The 21,514-nt window shown below is 41.9% G+C and overlaps 2 protein-coding genes and 1 pseudogene across 5 annotated transcripts in view; 2 read left to right on the top strand and 1 right to left on the bottom strand.

The window, feature by feature from the left end:
• The window catches only part of LOC136450612 (uncharacterized), a 45,134-nt gene extending 35,565 nt beyond the window's left edge, over positions 1–9,569 (top strand). For 3 of the 4 annotated variants that reach the window (XM_066451145.1, XM_066451146.1, XM_066451147.1), the window contains 15 exons: positions 2,622–2,770; positions 2,854–2,987; positions 3,628–3,756; positions 3,847–3,932; positions 4,519–4,634; positions 4,725–4,837; positions 5,525–5,648; positions 5,726–5,844; positions 6,130–6,334; positions 6,429–6,597; positions 6,828–7,152; positions 7,258–7,397; positions 7,695–7,816; positions 7,957–8,158; positions 9,146–9,569. In XM_066451145.1, coding sequence (XP_066307242.1) covers positions 2,622–2,770; positions 2,854–2,987; positions 3,628–3,756; positions 3,847–3,932; positions 4,519–4,634; positions 4,725–4,837; positions 5,525–5,648; positions 5,726–5,844; positions 6,130–6,334; positions 6,429–6,597; positions 6,828–7,152; positions 7,258–7,397; positions 7,695–7,816; positions 7,957–8,158; positions 9,146–9,224 — 2,212 coding nt within the window. In that variant the 3' untranslated portion in view covers positions 9,225–9,569. Of the gene's footprint in view, positions 1–2,621; positions 2,771–2,853; positions 2,988–3,627; positions 3,757–3,846; positions 3,933–4,518; positions 4,635–4,724; positions 4,838–5,524; positions 5,649–5,725; positions 5,845–6,129; positions 6,335–6,428; positions 6,598–6,827; positions 7,153–7,257; positions 7,398–7,694; positions 7,817–7,956; positions 8,159–9,145 lie in introns of those variants that run through there. The other variant, XR_010758389.1, reaches the window with a different exon arrangement.
• A 2,476-nt stretch (positions 9,570–12,045) lies between these two features.
• On the top strand, positions 12,046–17,467 carry LOC136450614 (signal recognition particle subunit SRP54 2). Its single transcript, XM_066451149.1, has 9 exons — positions 12,046–12,431; positions 12,574–12,673; positions 14,173–14,326; positions 14,396–14,546; positions 14,645–14,793; positions 16,192–16,292; positions 16,373–16,530; positions 16,664–16,778; positions 16,882–17,467. The coding sequence occupies exons 1-9, from the start codon at positions 12,201–12,203 to the stop codon at positions 17,211–17,213; spliced, it is 1,491 nt and encodes a 496-aa protein (XP_066307246.1). The 5' UTR covers positions 12,046–12,200; the 3' UTR covers positions 17,214–17,467.
• Positions 17,468–17,580: 113 nt separating this feature from the next.
• LOC136450615 (homocysteine S-methyltransferase 4-like) lies at positions 17,581–19,999 on the bottom strand (annotated as a pseudogene).
• Positions 20,000–21,514: the final 1,515 nt, after the last annotated feature.

A 21,514-nucleotide genomic window follows, 5' to 3' on the forward strand; every position in this document is an offset into this window, starting at 1 on the left:
ATGTACAACAATGTTGTGACTAGTGTTCGAACAAGTGATGGAGACACGGATGACTTCCCGATTAGGATAGGACTACATCAAGGGTCAGCTTTGAGCCCTTATATGTTTGCCTTAGTGATGGATGAGGTCACAAGGGAGATACAAGGGGACATTCCTTGGTGTATGCTTTTCGCGGACGATATAGTGCTAGTTGATGAAAGCTGGACAGGAGTGAATAAAAAACTGGAGTTATGGCTGGAGACTTTGGAGTCCAAAGGTTTTAGACTCAGTAGAACTAAAACTGAGTATATGAGATGTGACTTCGACACTACTACTCGGGAGGAGGAAGATATTAGTTTGGAAGATCAAGTAGTGCCTAGGAAGGATACCTTTCGATATTTAAGATCAATGCTACAGAGAGACGGGGATAGACGGGGATATTGATGAAGATGTTAGCCATAGAATCAAAGCAGGGTGGATGAAGTGGCGCCAAGCATCTGGTGTCCTATGTGACAAAAGGGTACCACAAAAGCTAAAAGACAAGTTTTATAAGATGGCGATTAGACCTGCTATGTTGTATGGTGCAGAATGTTGGTCTACGAAAAGACGACATGTTCAACAGATAAGTGTCGCGGAATTGCGTATGTTGCGTTGGATTTGCGGTCATACAAGAAGGGATCGAGTTCGGAACGATGATATACGTGATAGATTAGGGGTAGCACCAATTGAAGAAAAGCTTGTCCAACACCGGTTGAGATGGTTTGGACATGTCCAACGGAGACCTTCAGAGGCACCGGTGCGTAGTGGAATCCTAAGCCAAGATAGTAACGTGAAGAAAGGCAGAGGAAGACCGAAGTTGACTTGGGTAGAGGCAATAAAAGGAGACTTGAAAGGATGGAATATACTCAAAGACTTAGCCTTAGATAGGAGTGCTTGGAAAACAGCTATTCACGTGCCTGAACCTTGATTGCTACTGCTGGGTTTCAACTCTAGCCTACCCCAACTTGTTTGGGACTTAAAGGCTTTGTTGTTGTTGTTGTTGTTGTTGTATTTCAAAGCAAAACAGAACCATGGAAAAATAGGAAGAAAGCATTTACTAGTACCTCCTTGGATTATATGAACTGGAAGATTTAACATGGCTATCTGTGATTTTGTATGGTAGTAGCCAAATTCTAGAGTTACATGCTATTGCATAGGTAGTAACAATTTAATTTGGAATTTCACTTAAACACTGTCTTCGGCAGAAGGACAATATCCATTGTACTTGAAAGTTGAGACCATTGAGTATGCTCCAGGAATCACTGTTGCTCTTGAGTTTTATGGTGATGTGCAGCTTCTCATCCTTGCCGTGACAGATGTTGCTTCCATGTAAAAGCACTCAACGCTAGTAAATAACAGTTTTTTTTGCTTATGCAGCTATGCTTTTGCTTTTATGGATGGCATGCATTTATTTATGTAAGACTGGTTAATATGAACATAAATTGCAATAAAAAACGGAAAACTAAATCGAAGTACTTTAAAGTCTCGGCTTAATTACAATCACATTGAAAGGCAGCCCATAAAGTATGGATCTTCTTATATAAACGAATGTCACCAACATAAATCCTGATGAATGATTATTCAGAAATTTTCGCATGGTACACAGTTAGACCTTAGGACTTGTTTGTTTGGGCTGCAGCTTTTCATAAGCTGGCTTCTGTAGCTACATGTAAATGCCAGTTTTTGAGAAGCTGAAACAAAGAGGGCCTTGGAATAGTTTGCTTCTGTTACCTGAATGGCTGACTGGACACTACAAGTACTTAAGGTTGTCGGATGTACAAACTACAGATACAATAACCCTCAACTGGTATGAATGAAATTTGATACACACAAAGTAGATGATATCATGATGTTTAGTATTTGTAACTTGGTAAACTGCAAATAGACATCTTGTCCATACCATAGTGGTCTGTACACAAGATTAGGGCCTGGCTCTCAAAAGTAATGGGAATTTGCCTTAATATAAAGAAGGATCATTTGCCATTATTTTGGTGCAGCTATCTATAGACCTTTTGTGCTTTCTGTGTCACAAACTCTGTTTGGAATAGATGTTTATTAACAAAAACAACGGTATCAACAACAACAACAACAAAGCCTTTAAGTCCCAAACAAGTTGGGGTAGGCTAGAGTTGAAACCCAGCAGAAGCAATCAAGGTTCAGGCACGCGAATAGCTGTTTTCCAAGCACTCCTATCTAAGGCTAAGTCTTTGGGTATATTCCATCCTTTCAAGTCTCCTTTTATTGCCTCTACCCAAGTCAACTTCGGTCTTCATCTGCCTCTCTTCATGTTACTATCCTGGCTTAGGATTCCACTACGCACCGGTGCCTCTGGAGGTCTCCGTTGGACATGTCCAAACCGTCTCAACCGGTGTTGGACAAACTTTTCTTCAATTGGTGCTACCCCTAATCTATCACGTATATCAAACAAAAACAACGGTATAAGAAGAGAATTCCACCTTGGGAGTTTTATTAACAAAAACAGCTTTGAAAGGAAAAGCTATGTTCAGTTCACAATAGTTTTATCCCCATCTTGGGAGTTGTATGTTTACTTTAGTTTACGATTTGTTGCAATTGCTGAAACTTTCATTTGTCAACAACTGCAGATGCATTTTGGTAACTGGAGCATATGGTACTCAGAAAACTGATATAAACATAAGTTTAACATCAGTTGGACTTTTGTGGACTGCTACTGATTTTATTGTGAAGGTATTAATCAGCAAGCCTATTGATCAAGCTAGTCACATGAATGATGGTATGTGATCACCACATATAAATATACTTCCTCCTCCCTGATTTTCTATATCACTAATACATAGCTCTCCTTTTGCTTTGCAGATGTTCAGTCAGGTGGAACGATTAAAGAGGCAAACAGCAAGCAAGTTCCTCCAAAACAAATAGTTGACTATAGTATGCTTTTCTTTTCAGTTTTCTCTGTCCTCCAGAAATTGGGCTCAGATGATCGTCCTGAGGTGCATCTTCTCAACATACAATCTGTTCTCTGCATGAACACCCATGAATATTGTTGACAAGTTTTTCGTTAGCTCATTGAATCATTAGTGATCTCTGTAGGGCACTGCTGTCGTGCTTTAATATTAGCAATTCGTGGCAACCTTGGCATCTTCCTTATAGATTTTTTTTTGGCATCCTCTGTATGCACATCACACATATAATGCACACCTTTTACTCTTACCATGAAAAGTTCTAATTTGACTTTTTCCTTGAAGAAAAAATCTCTGTGCTATTAAGCATGGTGTTTGATGCTGAATCTCCAAACCTAGCTACAGCTCTATAGCTCGCTAGTGAGGAGCTGCTTTTGGGGGTTTGACAGGGGCACGAGGTATCAATTACCTCCTTGCCCTGGGGCTGGATGTGAATTAAGTTTTGGTCGAGCCTGCCCTCTCTGTGGTTAAGGGCGAGGAGTTTGTTTAGTAAGAACCCACTGGTGTGAGTGGGTGGGTCTTGTATGGGTTCTTATTCCGTTTTTTCTTCTAATATAAATGATACACAGCTCCCTTGCGTGTTCGAGGAAAAAAAAGCTGGCACAAATTTTCTTAATACCAATAGCTTTGTTGTACAAACTGATGCTAAGTTTTCTATTTTCATTTCAAGGTTCGAAACTCGGCCGTTAGGACTCTCTTTCAGACTCTCAGCACTCATGGACAAAAGCTTTCTAAAAGTATGTGGGAGGATTGTCTTTGGTTATATGTTTTCCCTATGTTAGAGCATGTTTCCCACTTGGTAAGTAATGTAGCAATTAGGAAGGGCATTTTATCTTCCCCATGAATCTCCTCTTTTGATATTTAAGTTAGGCTAAACCTTCTTTTTCAGGCATCTACCTCATCTCGAGATGAGTGGCAAGGGAAGGAACTAGGAACTCGGGCAGGCAAAGCTGTTCATATGCTTATCCATCACAGGTTTATAATTTTTTCTGAGAACCATAAACAATAGGCATTACCTATTAATTAAATATGAGACTACTGCTTATCAGAAAAGAAAGGATCTACGTGCTGTTTGGTGGTAGGTTTTGTAACGCAAACGCAAAGGAATTACGGCTATCCACGTTACGGCAACATATATGATTTCATTTCCATTTGCGTTACAATTCTAGGAACCAAACAGCACGCTAGTGCTGTGAGCTTTGTGACCTCATCGCGGGGCGGGGGGTAATTAACTTTTTTTTTTTGGTTGGGGGGGGGGGGGGGGGGGTTAGAAATTCAATAGTTTATTATCTTTAACTTGATTAGTAACACTTCTAGATACTAGGTTTTAGCTTCTAGTGTTCCCTGTAGGCTTAATAGCTCTAGCATTAAATAATCTTGAACTCCTGATTTCTTTCTAAGCTTGCATTCCTTTTCAAATCTTAAGTCAGCAAATTACCCTCTGCGAGGAAGAGAGATCAGAAGTCCAGGAGTGGCAAAGTGTTTGTTCTTCTGGCTAATTGCCTATTTGGTGACTTGCCTCTTCTTTCTTCTAATCTAATTGACTTCTTTGTTTTCCCAGTCGAAATACAGCACAAAAGCAATGGGATGAAACTATCGTTCTTGTACTTGGTGGTATTGCACGGCTTTTGCGTTCTTTTTTCTCTTACCTCCAGCAACTGAGAAAATTTTCTTCTGGTAAACCTTTGTTGTATTGCCTATCGTACTTACGTTGGTCATTGGTTATCAAATTCCAAGTAACTTCTCATCATATTGAAATGTGTTCAGGTTGGGTGCTTTTACTCGATTTTATAAAAAATAGCATCTTAAACGGTAGCAAGGAGGTTGCTCTTGCTGCCATAAATTGCTTGCAGACGTTTGTCGGCGCAAACTGTCCAAAGGTATCCTAAAAAAAAGGATCTCTTTAGAATTTTCAATATATATAGTTATCTTGTATTGTATGTATGATAGGAGCTATTTGGTCTGGTCTGCCCTTCAGACCAGCTTGCTTTATTCACCATAAAAATAGCTTCTTATCTTATTATTGTTACGGATAATTCCTCCCATGTCATGTCAATGTCACTGCACTTTCCTTTGTGTTTTCATAAATGTATGTGAACTAGCATCAATTTGTACGGAAAATGGTCCCAAAATTAATTAGCCTTGACCCAAACAGTGCACTAGCGGCAAACAAGATAAGCAGGTCTAGAAATTCAAATCACCTTTTGGTTTGTGATTTGTAGTTCAACATAGTGCTCACATGGTTTGAGCTCTTTAGATGTCTTGATTGAGCAATAACTTCAGAAATAAAACCTATCCATGTTTTTCATAACTGTATTCAAGTATGGCATTCTAGCGAACAGTGTCAGATTCTGTGTTTTGTATATGTTGACAGAGGCCCTGTTGCTTGTTAACAAGTGCAGTCTTTTTGGTTTTTATTATACCTGAACAACTCTTGATCTGTATTTTACTGGAAAAGATTACTATTAGTTCTGTTGAATGGTATGCATTGGACTGCCGCATATTTCAGATATTATTTAGATAAGGAAAGCCTCATAAATAAATGTTTCCTGAATTTATTTTTCCAGGGCAATCTGGAATCCTCGTATATCAAATCTGTTCTCGATATTTATGAGCTTGTTCTTCAAACTTCACCTAATTTTAAGAATGACTCCACTGATAAAGTGAAGCAAGAGGTTCTCCGTGGTCTTGGTAATTATAGCTTCCGTTTGTTTTACTCCAAGCATCAGATATTGTAATTTGCTATTAATCCCGTTTCACTCCTGCAGGTGATCTTTATGTCCAAGCACAATCTCTGTTTAATGGTGACATGTATCTAAGGCTTATGACATTTATGCATCTGATGATCAAGACTACCTTGAATCCTACTGATTATGATAGTGAACTGGTATACCTGTGCATGCATATTTTTAGTTGATATATATATTTGTTATAATACTGTGCGTAACCATATAAGTTTCTTGGAAGAAGTTTATAATTCTATTGTTTTCGTTTTATGTGGAAAATCTGGGCATGAAAATACGGAAGTGTATCCTTTAGTCTTCAATGTTTCTCGTAGGAAACCTTAAAACATGTTTCTTTTTTATGCTTCTATCCTGATAACTTTCATAATTCCAGTTTGGCATCGATCCAGTGTTGAATTTCTTTTCTCATTTGGTCCTTTATGCTTTAGGGTAGTATTCCTGCTGTACAACGAGGCATATTGGAAATCATTCCTATGCTACGCCCAACAGCTGTATTGTCTTCCATGTGGACACCTCTCCTCCTTGAGCTGTTATGCTATCTTAATGGGCACGAAGGCCCCCTCCAGAAAAATAGTAAACAAATACATGATCGGAATTCTCAAGCGCTGGTAGACGGTGCAAAGCAGTCTCTTGGTAAGACCTGTTATGATATCTTATATACAGTGTTGCATAATCTGAGAAAAAATATATTTCTTGTTGAATGATGTCTAATTTGCTATTGTTACAGTTGAAAGAAGCAATCTCAATGGCGGGGGTACAAAACTGGATATGGTGGGATCTGGTTGGGGTATTCTATTTGTAGAAAAACTTGTGCCAATCATTGTCAACCTTTTTTTGGAGGCTCCACCAAATGAAAGGTTTAGTGCCTCTCCTGAAGTCATCCAAGGTCTTGGAAGGTAATTGCTTTTTATGATATTATATCTGACAACACAATGCAAAAGTGAGGATATATCCACTTGTCAAGAAGGCTTTACGCTTATTGCAGAACAGAAGAACTGCTTTACTTATTTTCAAATTTTCATGTCAAAAAGGTTATTAATTGAAACAATCTAGATTCTATATAATGAGTGCACGAAAGTTTTATTGTGCTCTTCCTGCATGTTGACTCTGAAAGTTTCCTAAATAGGTGCATGAATACAAGGAGAGACAACCCAAGGGGTACCCTTTGGAGAATATCTGCTGAATGCTTCAATCGTGTTGTGACAGATGAGGTGAGGCAGGACAATGCTGATTGCAAAAGTGATGTGAATTCATATAAACTTTCTAGAGCTCGTTTCTGGAAGGAGGTCGCAGATGTGTATGAAACCTTTCTTGTTGGTTCTTGTGGACGCGTGTTGTCATCAGATGTTCCTTCAGCTGACTATATTACAGCTGATGAGACCCTTGAGATGAGTGTCCTCACTGTCTTTGGAGATGATATTCTGAAATTGCAAAAGGATGCTCCAGTTGAGGTTAGTTAGTCAATAAAATGTATTTGTTTTCCTCTTGCTGTTGCAACACAATACCTGACCTTGTAAATGCTCAATTGTGACCATCTCACGATCGCATTCTTTCAGGTTTTGCAAAGGCTTGTGAACTGTCTTGATCACTGTGCCTCACGAACAGGATCGCTGCCTGTTCAAACTGTTGGCCTTTTACCTGTACACTGTAGCAGATTTTCGCTGAGCTGTTTGCAGATGATGTTTTCTTTATGCAGGTACAAGCGTTGTGCAATACTATGTAAATACAGTGTGCAGATCATCTTTAAAATAATTTGGCAGCATGTCTCATATTTGAAAGCACAGTACAATTATTGCATATAACATGTAGAACGATTTGGGGAATGGGGATCTGTCAGAAAAGATACTGGGTGGATGGCAGAGTCTTACATGCATCTAACTTTTCCGTTTCTCATTTTTTTTGGGCACTGCTTCTGTTAGATATGTGCAATGTTAATTGATGGTGAAGCTGTGTAAATTGAGAACTCAATGTTAGCTATTTTCTGTGGTTGCAGTTGTATAGCAAAGGCAACCTTGTGTGCTGCAGCATCAGAAACCAGCAAAGTTTCAATTTCCATTCTTATGAAGCGATGTGAGATTATACTGGGTCAATTTTTAGCCGATGAAAATGATCTAGGTACCTTCGCAGTTTATTTCTATTCTTGAGTTTGTTTTTTCATAACAACCCTGATGTTCATATATTTCTTAAAAATGCTATAATCTACAATACGGATATGGTAAACCCCATTAATCTTGTTACACTATTGGCGTTTGCAGGAGAACATCCTTTGCCTAGTGTGAGGATTGAAGAAACGATCTGTGTTCTTCAAGAGCTTGCTAGACTAATTATAGACATCGATGCAGCTAATGCTCTCAACATACCTCCATATCTGAAACAAGCTTTGGGGGAAAACAAATCCCATGGACGGGCTCATTTATTGTCTTTGCTTCCCACTTTTTCTGAGCTTGTTGTCTCAAGGTAAGAAAAAGGTTTCTAGTAAAGTGTATAATTTTAGGCATAGCTGATAGCTTGTGGACCATGGCTATGCATGTGTTCTTTTTATGCTTTGTAGGCCGTTTATCATAACCAGCAACTTGTGGATTAGATAACCCTAAGCATGTGACATGATGGAGGCCAAAACTTAGATTTTGTTGCCCCCTTTTCTGTTTACACGGCACTATCAATATTAAGGTTGAAGCTTTTTTTCCCTTCTCTCATACATGTACAACAATGTGACAAACTCTAAAAGGAGTACCATAGATATTGAATATTGGGGACTCAGCCATAAATCTCTTAAATAATGTTTTAGCTACCGTACGTCATCTGTAGATAATTAGCTCTGGTTGCAAATGTCTCACAGCTAACCAGTGCATGTCTGTTGAGATACCTGCCAAATTTTGAAAAGGAACAGCCCAATTTACTGTGTAAACTTAGGATTGAACCATTTGCCACCGCTAACTTGTTAATTATATTCTTCAAAACCATGGTTCCTCCTTTAATGTTCTGTTTGTTAATAAAAAAAAGTTTTATTTAGGATATCTGAGTAAAACATGGTCTTTCTATGTTTCCCATCTGAGACTGTTTCCCATCTGAGACGATTTTGTGTGATCCTGCGCACTTTGGGACTCTCCTGTGCCTTTTGTAAGCTAGATTTGATGTTGTGGTCAGCCATTAATTGAACTGGGAAGAACATGACATACCGCTGGAGTAGATAACTCTCCTTTTTTTGGGTGGGGGTAGGGGGTATTGGCCCCATTCGGCTTACCCTATATTCGGCTTGTTTTTTCAGCCGGAACAGTGTTTTTCTCCCACAACAATTCAGCCAGAACAGTATGTTTCAGCCAAGATTCAGCAAGCCGAACGGGGCCATTGGCTTAAGAGTTGGCTTTGTGCTTTTATGATGCTAGTTTTGCTTGTGGTAGTGTAAAATTTAATTAATTGTTATTGCCCCTGCTGATCCATCAGAGAAGCTAGGGTGCGGGAGCTTGTACAAGTGCTGCTCAGACTCATTTCCTCGGAGCTAGGACTACATCGGCTGACATAACAACTAATGATGAAACTCTGTTTTCTATTCTTTTGCTGGAGGAGAATCATATAGCTTTGTCAGTATTTTCCCCTTCTCTTACAAAATTGATTTTTTATATCCATGATATCCAAATTAGGTTCTTGTCACATGTATCTAGGAACAGAGTTGTGTATGTAACATTTTGTTGGGAAAATATGGTGGCTGTTTCTGGAGTCACTAGGTGTACAGCCCATTCTTTCAACGTTTTCTTACGCAAGGAATCCATTCTGCCACTCATGTAAGTTGTGCCACTCCCCTGTACGGCTGTATCTTTTGACATGAACAATGGTTGGAGTTGTCATATAGTACAGAAACACTTGCCCACGCGGATCAGGCCTTGCAACTAAAATCAGGCTAAGGACTTCCCTTATTCCTGGGCAAATTTTGATTCATTACACCAGGTTACATGACAAATGATGTGTAAAATTTTTTATTAGTGAAACTTATTCAATCGACATTGTTACGACATTTCTGTGTGGATCTAGTTTTTTTGTTCTTTTAAGAGTTGCATTTCTCTGTGTCAAGATGGTATTTTTGCTACTTACCACAGGTTGACTCATAAGCAACTATTTGTTGTTCACTTGGATTGGTTGGAAATCTAGGTCATTTTGCTGAGGTATCGGTCTCACTCAGCTCGGCCTAGGCCCCTGGCCTCCTGCTTATCTCGAATGTAATGTTGTGGCTTATATAAAGCCATTACATTCAAAGGCCAAATTGGTGAACACAGCCCACACGATAATGTTGAGCCAAGGAAGAGAGAAATTGTGTAAATAAATGAATTAGAGCCCCTTTCGTAGAGCTTCGAAAAGAGCTTTGGCTCTGGCTTCCATCGATACCTAATATCAAAGAGCTGAAATTTTTTCTCCACAAATCACCCACTGCGTCAGATGTCACCGCGAGTCCGTTTTGGTGCTCTTCCACGTCTGCGTCAGTTTTTTCGTTTCAGTGGTATTTCATGTCTGCCCGTTCCATGAGTCCTTTTGGTTTCTGTCTCGCTCGTGGTATTCTCCCAAGTCCGTGTCAGTTTTTTCATTTCCATTGTAATTCATGTGCTGTCCATTGTGACTTGATTTTCCCGTTGAGACCTTGTCCGTTTCTACTCCAAACCAAAGGAGTTAGAGGGGATTAAGGGGGAGTTAATCCCCTACAAGTCAAAATCTCCCTCAATCTTCTTCAATCCTCTCCAAACCCCTTGGTTAGATGTAGATACGAACAAGGTCTGCGGCTCTATGCGGGGCCTACGCTTCTTCTGTCGTGGTTATGTGAATTTTTCCCTTTTTTGTTCTTTTCTAGCTCATAAAATTAAAAATAAATAATAAATACAGTATTATAGGTTCTTGGTAAACAAATATTTTCATCACTGAATTACTAATGTAGTTTTAATTAAGAGTAAAATTTTATTATTAAAACCTGGATCAACTGATGATCTAACTAACCGGATCGTGAATTGAAATCTTAAAAAGTTTGCCATTCAATCTAATCAAAATAAATGTATCTCTAAGCTGTATGAATATATGCATGCAATCTTTGACGAGGGCTACCGTGTGGATATCAAGAGAGGTCTCCATCATGATCATCAATGGGCAGACTGACCCTTAATATGACAATAACTAATTTCTTATTGACTTTGTGATCCTTAAAAGAAGTCGCGGAATTTGACTCTAACAACACATAGATAGTATGATATATTTATGAGTAAATATTTATGTGCCTTACAACAGAATAAAAAAATCTTTGAAGGTTGTATTTTAATTCAATACAAACTTAATAGGACATTGCAATATCATTGCCAGCATCAACTTATATTATTGACGTTATGGTCATCATAATATAAATTATAGGTTCTAAATTTTATAGAAAGGATAAAAACTAAATAGATACTCCCTCGGTCCTAAAATAGATTATACTTTAGTTATGGATTAGGACAAATATTTGTCCGGATTCATAGCTAAAGTATCATCTATTTTGGGACGGAAGGAGTAACATTCCGATCCTTATTTCCGTTAACGTTTGATAGCTTTTTTTTTCTTCTGGTTCTCGTTTTCCATTAACATTTGGTAGGTTTTACTCCCATTGCAACGCATGGATACATTTGCTAGTTAAAAATAAAAAAAGCAAATGCAAAGGATTTGAAGAAAATCAAGTTCATACAAAATAGTATACTCAGTACTCTTTCGTACACAATAAATTGAATAGCCAACGGCAACACGGCTAATAGGCATATTCCATTCATTTAAAAAAAACTAGAGAACATATCACTATATCAGTGCTCTACAATGGGACATGCTATGACTTGTTGCCTAGGCACATCGACAACTTGGATTCAAAGATTTATTTAATAATCATGTCATATGTTTTAATTCATCCTGAAATACAATCGGATTCCTTGCTACTCTAATTTGTATGTGTGCCGAGGCTCGGAGATTTATCCATATTTCACTCAATGACTCAATAAAAGAATGATTTATTTGATGTCATAAATCTTTATAATTATCCAATATTTTTAAAATAACTTATAATTTAGAATGGAGGGAGTCCGATTTTTCTATAGAACATAGACCACATCAGTTTTTTATAGCTTACGACTAAATTAAATAAACTCTAAGCATATTTCAATTCACATGTGTTAAAGTGAATTGTAGTAAAAATTAAATCCAACGTACCATACCGTGCATCTAAGCACGATCTCGTGAACACATTTGCCATTTCTTACTCACAGTCACTATTCATTCATCATTCACATCACACCTCCCGCGTTCCCCCTCTTTCTTTCTCACCTCCACGTCACCGTAACCTCCTCCTCCCCGCTAAAAAAAAAAACTCCTCCCCATCCCCTTCTCACGCGACGAAACTCAGCCGTCTCCCCATCGGAACCCTAATCCTCTCTTTCCCTGCTCGCGGAAGCCACCACCACCCGCAGGGAAAGCGGAAGGAAAGCACCTCGGCCCCGGCAAGATGGTGCTCGCGCAACTGGGCGGGAGCATCTCCCGCGCCCTGGCGCAGATGAGCAACGCCACGGTGATCGATGAGAAGGTGCTGAACGACTGCCTCAACGAGATCTCACGCGCGCTCCTACAGGCCGATGTCCAGTTCAAGATGGTCCGCGACATGCAGGCCAACATCAAGCGCATCGTCAACCTCGAGGCGCTTGCCGCAGGCACCAACAAGCGCCGCATCATGCAGCAGGTAAGGGGCGTACTGGTTCGTCGCCTCATCTGCGCAATCCGCCCCCAATCCGTCAAGAGCTTCGAGGGATTTCTGTGTAATTTGGGGTTATTCTGTGCATCCCGTTGATTGCGTTAATTGATCTCTGTTGTTATTGCTGTAGGCTGTCTTCACGGAACTCTGCAACATGCTAGATCCCGGGAAGCCTTCTTTCACTCCCAAAAAGGGCAAGCCAAGCGTAGTAATGTTCGTTGGTCTGCAAGGTCAGTCTTCCTGTCACTACGTTATGTCTCATGCTATGGTAGCTGCACATTTGCTCGAATGACGTTTGGCAGATGGTTTTCTGGTTTTCTTTGTTCAAGAAGATCCTGAATTATTAAAACTTGATTTATTACGATCTAGCCTAATTAGATATGTTTTTGACTTTGTCCATTCTTTTTTCTTATACAATAAACAGGCCACTCCCCTGCAACGATATTAATTTAAATGTAACCGTTCAAATAATTTTACAGCTCATAATGATGTCCACAGTGAGATTTGTTACCTCCAGTAATCCAACTCATAAACTTCAATCACTTAAGCTCTTACATATATTAGTAATTTTTTTCTTGAACACACAAGAGACCTGTGTATAATTATATTATAAGAAGAAAAAAAAGGAGGAAGGGATCTTACAAACACATAAATCACACACACCCACATCAGGAATTTAAAACATTCATGCCTTTGTACAAAGAGAACTCCACCACGACCATGACCAAATATCAACCTACAAGTTGGCACAAGCCACAAGGGCTGTGAGGTAAGAAATTCCTTGAAGCTAGCCAGCATCCATAGATGAAGACCCTCACTAGCAAAGTAGCAAGTAACAAAGCTCTTACGATGCTTGGAGATGCCCCATGGGACACACTGATTACGGTGACACCTACAAGTCCAGTCACCAAGAATGACGAGAGAGGGTAAATTACATTGTTAATTCCCCAGTTTTGCTCATGCTCATGTGGGGTTTATACTGTATCAAGGTCGTAAATGTCTGATGGCTACTCCAGACAGGGCCAATAGCCTTAGAAAATTGCGCACTTTGTTATCTAATTATTGATGCTGTTGTCCTTTATTAGGTCATGTTTTTGTCCAACAGGTTTTTTCTCAAGTTGTAATTTTTTTTAATGTTTTTGCTTTCTACTTCCTCCGTCCCAAATTATAAGTCATTCCAAGAATCTTGGAGAGTCTAGATTCTTCATTAGTTATATTTTCATATCATACCAATTTGATGTCATAAATCTTTGTGTTTCTCTCTATAATTTTGGTCAAACTTAAGATGCTTTGACTCTCCAAGATTTTTGGAATGACTTATAATTTGGAATGGAGGGAGTAGAATATAGCATAAGTAGTTGATTACTTATAAGAAGTTATGTGCATATCTCTTGTTAATATTAAGCCATTTGCTTGAGTACACACATCTTAAAGTCCAAGGTTTAGTTGAACATATGGGCTGTTTGAAATTTGAAAAACAGAAAGATGGATGCTGTGAATCTATGATGTGTGAGACATAATGATAAAGCATCACATATCTTCATTTTGGCTAAGCTTCATTGCACAGCAAGTGGTGCTGGGAGCGTAACTGATGTAGTTGACCTATCTAATATCTATGGCATACACAAAGATTGGCCAGATCCTAAATTTAACCTTGATGGGACAATTCGTGTTTTTATCCCCAGCATGTTTGTCATTCTTCTCACAAGATAACATCATTTTGGTGCAGGTTCTGGTAAAACTACCACTTGTACAAAATATGCTTATTATCATCAGAGGAAAGGATTCAAACCAGCGCTGGTTTGTGCTGATACATTTAGGGCTGGTGCTTTTGATCAGTTAAAGCAAAATGCAACGAAGGCCAAGATTCCCTTTTACGGAAGGTGCTATAGCTCTCAACGTGAGTTTGTTATTCATGTTATTATCTCTGTATTCTAACAGTCACTTTGCAGCTACATGGAATCTGATCCAGTAAAAATTGCTGTTGAGGGTGTGGAGAGGTTCAAGAAAGAAAACTGTGATCTCATCATTGTGGATACAAGTGGAAGGCACAAACAAGAAGCAGCACTCTTTGAAGAAATGCGGCAAGTTTCGGAAGCAACAGTATGTGCACTTGAAATTCGCAAATAAATTCTGGCTTTCAGCAATAATTTGAAGAAATCTAATGAAATTTTACCGTCATTCTTGTATTTTTCCTGCAGAAACCAGACTTGGTGATTTTTGTGATGGACAGCAGTATTGGTCAGGCTGCATTTGATCAAGCACAGGCATTTAAACAAAGTGTTTCTGTTGGTGCTGTGATTATTACAAAAATGGATGGTCACGCAAAAGGCGGTGGTGCCCTTAGCGCGTTAGTATTCTCTGCCTTTTTTTTGCAATATGGCCTTGGTTTAATTTCCTGTTTCGTAACTTATAAAGATTGTTTCCAAAGAACCTGATGTAGATGCTCTCCATTGGAATATGTCTTGGTTTCACTATAGTCCGGATACAGTCTCCACAAGATAATTCCACATTATTTTGTTCTAGGAAAGGATGTAATGAGTACTCGATTATGAAGGTCTGTTCATTTAATTTTTAGCAAGTATTGGAGCTAGATGGAATTATGGGGTGTTACTCTTAATACAGCTACTGCATTCACATTTCAGGATAAATGTACTTTGTCCTGGACTTCTGTGCGCACAGCACTATCTTTGTTTTTTGATGTCTTTAATTCCTGCTGTCTGTGTAGCAAGTTTTGTCCCTTCATATGCATGTGTGTTTAAGATACCTTTCACTGAACAACTACTTGGTGTGTTTAAGACATCCCTTGGTGTATGCTTTTCGCGGACGATGTAGTGCTAGTTGATGAAAGCCGGACAGGAGTGAATCAGAAACTGGAGTTATGGCGGGAGACCTTGGAGTCCAAAGGTTTTACACTTAGTAGAACTAAAACTGAGTATATGAGATGTGACTTCGGCACTACTACTCGGGAGGAGGAAGATGTTAGTTTGGAAGGTCAAGTAGTGCCTAGGAAGGATACCTTTCGATATTTAGGATCAATGCTACAGAGGGACGGGGATATTGATGAAGATGTTAGCCATAGAATCAAAGCAGGGTGGATGAAGTGGCGGCAAGCGTCTGGTGTCCTATGTGACAAAAGGGTACCACAGAAGCTAAAAGGCAAGTTTTATAGGACGGCGATTAGACCTGCTATGTTGTATGGTGCAGAATGTTGGCCTACGAAAAGACGACATATTCAACAGCTAAGTGTCGCGGAAATGCGTATGTTGCGTTGGATTTGCGGTCATACAAGAAGGGATCGAGTTCGGAACGATGATATACGTGAGAGATTAGGGGTAGCACCAATTGAAGAAAAGCTTGTCCAACACCGGTTGAGATGGTTTGGACATGTGCAACGGAGACCTCCAGATGCACCGGTGCGTAGTGGAATCCTAAGTCAGGATAGTAACGTGAAGAGAGGCCGAGGAAGACCGAAGTTGACTTGGGTAGAGGCAATAAAAGGAGACTTGAAAGGATGGAATATACCCAAAGACTTAGCCTTAGATAGGAGTGCTTGGAAGACAGCTATTCACGTGCCTGAACCTTGATTGCTTCTGTTGGGTTTCAACTCTAGCCTACCCCAACTTGTTTGGGACTTAAAGGCTTTGTTGTTGTTGTTGTTGTTGTCACTGAACAACTACTTATACATCTCATAACACTCAGAACCTATGAGCAACCTAACATATCTTCTATCCTTGTTTCTTTCCAGTGTCGCAGCAACAAAAAGTCCTGTTATATTCATTGGAACTGGAGAGCACATTGATGAGTTTGAAGTTTTTGATGTGAAGCCATTTGTTAGTCGCCTGTTAGGTCAGTGGAAATATAAGGCATGCTTTTACATGTTTATATGTGTGTGACATTCCATTAACCTTGCTTTGTTCGATTTGCAGGTATGGGAGATTGGTCAGGCTTTATGGACAAGATTCATGAAGTGGTACCTACAGATCAACAGCCTGAGCTTCTGCAGAAACTGTCTGAAGGAAGCTTTACTCTGAGGCTTATGTATGAGCAGTTCCAGAACATTCTGAAAATGGGTCCTATTGGCCAGGTTAACTACTTCAATCCTTGAAATTTCTTGAACATCTTGTCAAAACCAACATTAGTAATAACAGATTCATTCATTAACATCATGGGTCAGGACTTCTCTCTCAAATAAAAAATTGATTTTGGTTTATTTGCAGGTCTTCTCTATGTTGCCTGGGTTTAGCGCTGAACTAATGCCAAAAGGACATGAGAAGGAAAGCCAGGCTAAGATTAAGCGCTACATGACGATGATGGATTCCATGACTGATGCAGGTAATTTGTGGTGACAAGAACCTTCCTATATATAAATTTATTTATTTATTTATTTTAGTAGTGTGCTACAATTGTAATCTTCATGCCTGAGTTTTTGTCTCAGAGCTTGACAGCACAAATCCTAAGCTGATGACCGAATCACGGATCATTCGGATTGCACGGGGTTCTGGCCGGCCTGTCAGGGATGTCATGGACATGCTGGAAGAGTACAAGCGGCTTGCTAAAATCTGGGGCAAGATGAAGGGTCTCAAAATCCCAAAGAAAGGGGAGATGAGTGCACTGTCCCGCAACATGAATGTTCAGCACATGAGCAAGGTCCTTCCGCCGCAGATGCTTAAACAGATTGGTGGCATGGGCGGTCTGCAGTCTCTGATGAAACAGATGGGATCGAAGGAGATGAGCGGAATGTTTGGAGGCATGGGTGGCGAGCGGTAATTTTACATGATCTAATCCTGTTTTTGGTGGATCGTCATTGTGATGCTAAGTTGAGAGGGTTTAGTGCTGCGGTCTGATCATCAATCATCATAGCTTTCCCAGAAAGATCAGCCTGCGCCATGTTATGGAACAGGCTTAGCGTAGCTCCCCATGCCTGAAAATTTAATTTACATAAACAGTACGTTTGTCCTTGGAAAAATGGATAAGGTATATATTGACAAAGAGAATATGTTTATGTAGATTGTTATTTCCCACATTAGTCTTCCAGTGTTGTTATGCCGTTGGGTTGGCAGGGATGTGCCAGGAAACTTCATGCAAGGGCGAGCCTATTTGAATTGTGCACTTTGTGCTGGGCGAAAGTTAGAAACTGATCGGCTGCCAGTGTTGCAGCGCTGTTTCTGCTGCTGCAAGGAAGATACAGTAACTGGAGAGAATTTTTTTGCAGCAACAGCTGCAGCCACCGTAGAAAACCTAACAGACCCGAAGAGGTGCCCATTTGAACATAAACGACAAAACTACGAACAATGTGGCAGCATTTTATTGCCAAAGGAACGCGTGAGCGTGACGAGTCTCCAGTTTCTACGCCGGGAATGGAATGGAAGAACTAGAGCACGGGCACAGCAGGGATGTCATCGTATTCGTCGGCATCCGCCTCGCGCACCGCCCGCGCAATGGCCCGCACCGTGGCCGGGCTCGTCCTGCAGCACCCTCCGATGAGCGCGGCGCCCGCCCGCCTCCACTCGCCGACGGTCGACACGAAGTCCGTTCCCGCCGCGCCGTCCGAGTCCCGAAGTTTTTTGTTGTTGTCACACTGTTGGTGCCAAAGGCTACGTTATCGAAGAAGCGCACCACCCATTCGTTCGTCTCGGCGATGTACGTCTCCCAGCTGTTCGGATATACGACAATTGGCTTGCTCGTCACCTGGAAATGAAATTGCCGAGTTTCAAATGCTTCTCTGTTGGTAACGCTATACGGCCATAGTAGGACGAACAGGCATACTGACAGAGGGTAGAGCCAGAGAGATGCACCTTTTTGATGGAGAGGATAAGACCGTGGATGAGCCTGGGAGCAGTGCAGTTCACTCCGACCGCGGCCACCCTCTGGCAGGAATCAGCAACGGCCGCGCACTCGGTGATCGGGTCTCCGCTCGCCGCGTGAACCCCATCCTTGGAAGTGAAAGAGAACCAGGACGGGATCCGTATGCCGTTCTACTCCAGGAGCTCAGCGTAGGCCTGCAGAGGTTCGTCCAGGTAGCCATAGGCCATAGCACGGCAACATATGTGCAGATGAGATGAAATACAAATCGCATCCCGTCCGTTCGCTACGTGTAATGTACTGTATGTACCTGCGCTTCGAGCTTGTTTGGGATCGTCTCGAAGGCGATGAGGTCGGGCCCCGCGCCTGCCAGCACCTGCAGCCGCCTCCTGTGGAAGTTCTTGAGCGCTTCTTTCGTGACCGATTTGCCATAATCCCCACTGTACTCGGAGCCGTCTGCCCGGTACGCCCCGTAGCTCCCGATGGAGGCCGCCACCAGCACCGGCGGGCGCTCGCCGCGCGACCTGCGGCTGTCGCCCTCCACGAAGACTCTGCGCGCCTCCTGCGCGACGTGGACGCTACGACGCAGCAGCTCCTCGCTCTCGTCCCGGGAGAAGCCCCTCGATCGTGGCCTGCGTGCGTGCGCCACCAGCGACCGATCACCGGTCGTCGTGACATTGTGATACGGTCCGGGTCAAGAGTCAAACCCGCGCGCGTGCGCAAGAAAAAGAGCAGTGTACGGTCTGCGCACCTGGTAGGACGCCGAGATTATGACATCCGCGCCTGCTTCGACGTAGTCCAGATGGACCTGTGCTTTTTTTTTTCAGAGAAAAAAAAAACAAAATCGCTTGTGATAGTAACCCTCTGTGCATCGTGTAGGTGTAGCCAGCGGTGGGGCTAGGGGCTAGGGGGCTCCAGCCCCCCTTACCGCTCGGGAGCAAGTGAAGCTCTGTAGAGCCGCCGTTTGAAAGTTTAGCCGTAGATGTACAGGTAGGAGGGGCTGAGATTTGCTGAACTTCTTTTCTTACTAATTGTAGTTGTTTAGCTCCTCCTAAATTTTTTTCGAGCTTCGTCCCTGTGTAGCGGTGCTTAACGGCCGGTGGTGGACTGGTGCTTCACCTTGGGATGAGATGCGGGGCGGAGGCGAGGCACTTGGCGCTCCAGAGCGCGGCGTGCAGGTCCGCGCCGTGCGCCTCCAGCTGCGTGCCGAGGCCCCCGTTCACCACCGCGCACCCGCCCGCTTCCCGCACGAAGCCGCGCAGCGCGCCCGCCGCGTCGACGATGGGTCCTCCACCACCGAGCGACATTTTTCAAAGGACGATGCTGAACGCGCGGCGACGGATCGGAGAGAATTCGATTGGATGGGGAAAACGCAACAGTACCGGGCGTAGTGTGTGGTGAATGAATGTATAATAAATAATAGATAGATGCTGAATGCACATGCACGGGTGGACACGCAGAAACTGCACGTGGCTGGAGCGGCGAAGCTCGTGTGCGAAGCAAGGAAGTCGCCGGCGGCCACGTCGATGAGCGGCGCTGTACGTGTCGTCCTGTGCTGCTGGCAGCGCATTTTACGTGCATGCACGTCAGCACGTGACTAATGCATGGGCGTCGATCGCACCACGACGTACTGCAGGACAGCAGGAGTAGAGTAGCGCCGCAGATGGACTCGACCAGATCAATTTGCCCGGCAACTCGTTTAGGACCATCGCGCGTCATATCAGCTCCTCTCATCATACTTGAATAGTTGACTGGCCTTTTGCCCGCAAAAAAAAAAAAAAGTATTCTGGAAATTGGTAAACACTGCAGTTGGAAAGCGAATAATAAAGGAATCACAGCGCACGGCATTGACAAGATTAGCGTCATGTTTTTCAGCATTATTTGCAGCGAACAAACAATGTTTTTTTTCTCACAAAAATCAGTATAAGCTAAATTTCAGTGAAACGATCAGAGCCTAGATTGAGCTCTCCGACCACATCTCCGAGGAACACTATGATGTTTTTCTGACCTTATATATGTTGCTGGCAGATATGGAAGAGAAGAAACAATTTCATATTTCAAAAGCAAACGATGACGGTATACTTCTGGTGCTTAGTGGAGACTATGGAGTTATAGACTACCGGCATAGAGCAAATGTGTGACGACCACATTGGTGCTCAATTTTCATTCTCGGCAACAATGTAAACCCAGCTTCTTTTTTTTTTAATCTTTGTCTTATGTCCTCCAAAAACGACGTTAACTATCTTTTTTTCATTTTCAGTTATAGGTGAACACACGAGGGGCGAGGGCCCAATGCCTTGAACGGCACTATGGGACAAATATCGAAGGTCGGGCTCTGCCTAACGCATTGACAGTTGAAGTCTTTTACTTAAGCATAATATCAACACAAAAATAGCGAAAATAGATAAAAAAAAAAATTAACAAATCATCATCACAGGCAGGGGCGGAGCCAAGATGAGCACCTCGGGGGGGGGGGGGGGGGGGGGGGGGGGGGGGTTGGCGTTAATCAATAGAAATTTAGAACAAATGTCGAAGATTAATGGTGAAATCACGTTTTTTCTACAGCAAATACAAAGCAAAATCACTCTCAGGAGGGCTGCAGCCCCCCCCACCCCCGTGGATCCGCCAATGATCACAGGGTAGGGGGCAACTTTGATGCTAAACAAAATGATCTCCACTCTAATCTCCATTTTCGATTACTGCCTTCGTTTCAAAATGCAAGAGCCAAGACGTTGCTTTGTTTGAAGCTAAACTTTATTAACTTTAGCGAGATTTGTAAAATAAATCATTAATATCACCAATCCTAACATTGCTCGCTATTGTTTATCATTTTATATAGTCGTCGTTGGCTGTTGTTGATAGTCATGTTTTTTTTCTTGATTGTGGCTCTTAGTGTTGTATTTCCTTTTTTCCCATTAGCCCTCCTAGGGAGAACTCCTTGTTTTTTTTTCCAGGAAGTATTTTGCCATAACAACTCACTTTCATGTATCTTTTTTTTCGACTCTTTCATACCTGTCACCCTATTCTCCTTCCTCGACACTGCTCCTCTAGTGAAGCCCTCGACATGGCTCCCCTCCCGCCGGCCGTCCCCGCTTGCCGGTGCCTGTCCTATCCTGGTGAGACCCATTCGATGTGGATCCTCTCAAGACGAGGCACTCAACCTCGTCGCGGCTTCCACCTTGTGCCCGCATGTCCTGTCCCGGCGAGACTCATTCGAATACATTCGAGAGCCCTAATTTAAGGTCTCCGACTCTTAAAGGTATTTG

This window comes from Miscanthus floridulus, chromosome 5 (genome assembly GCF_019320115.1).
Source record: "Miscanthus floridulus cultivar M001 chromosome 5, ASM1932011v1, whole genome shotgun sequence".
Classification (NCBI taxonomy): domain Eukaryota; kingdom Viridiplantae; phylum Streptophyta; class Magnoliopsida; order Poales; family Poaceae; genus Miscanthus; species Miscanthus floridulus.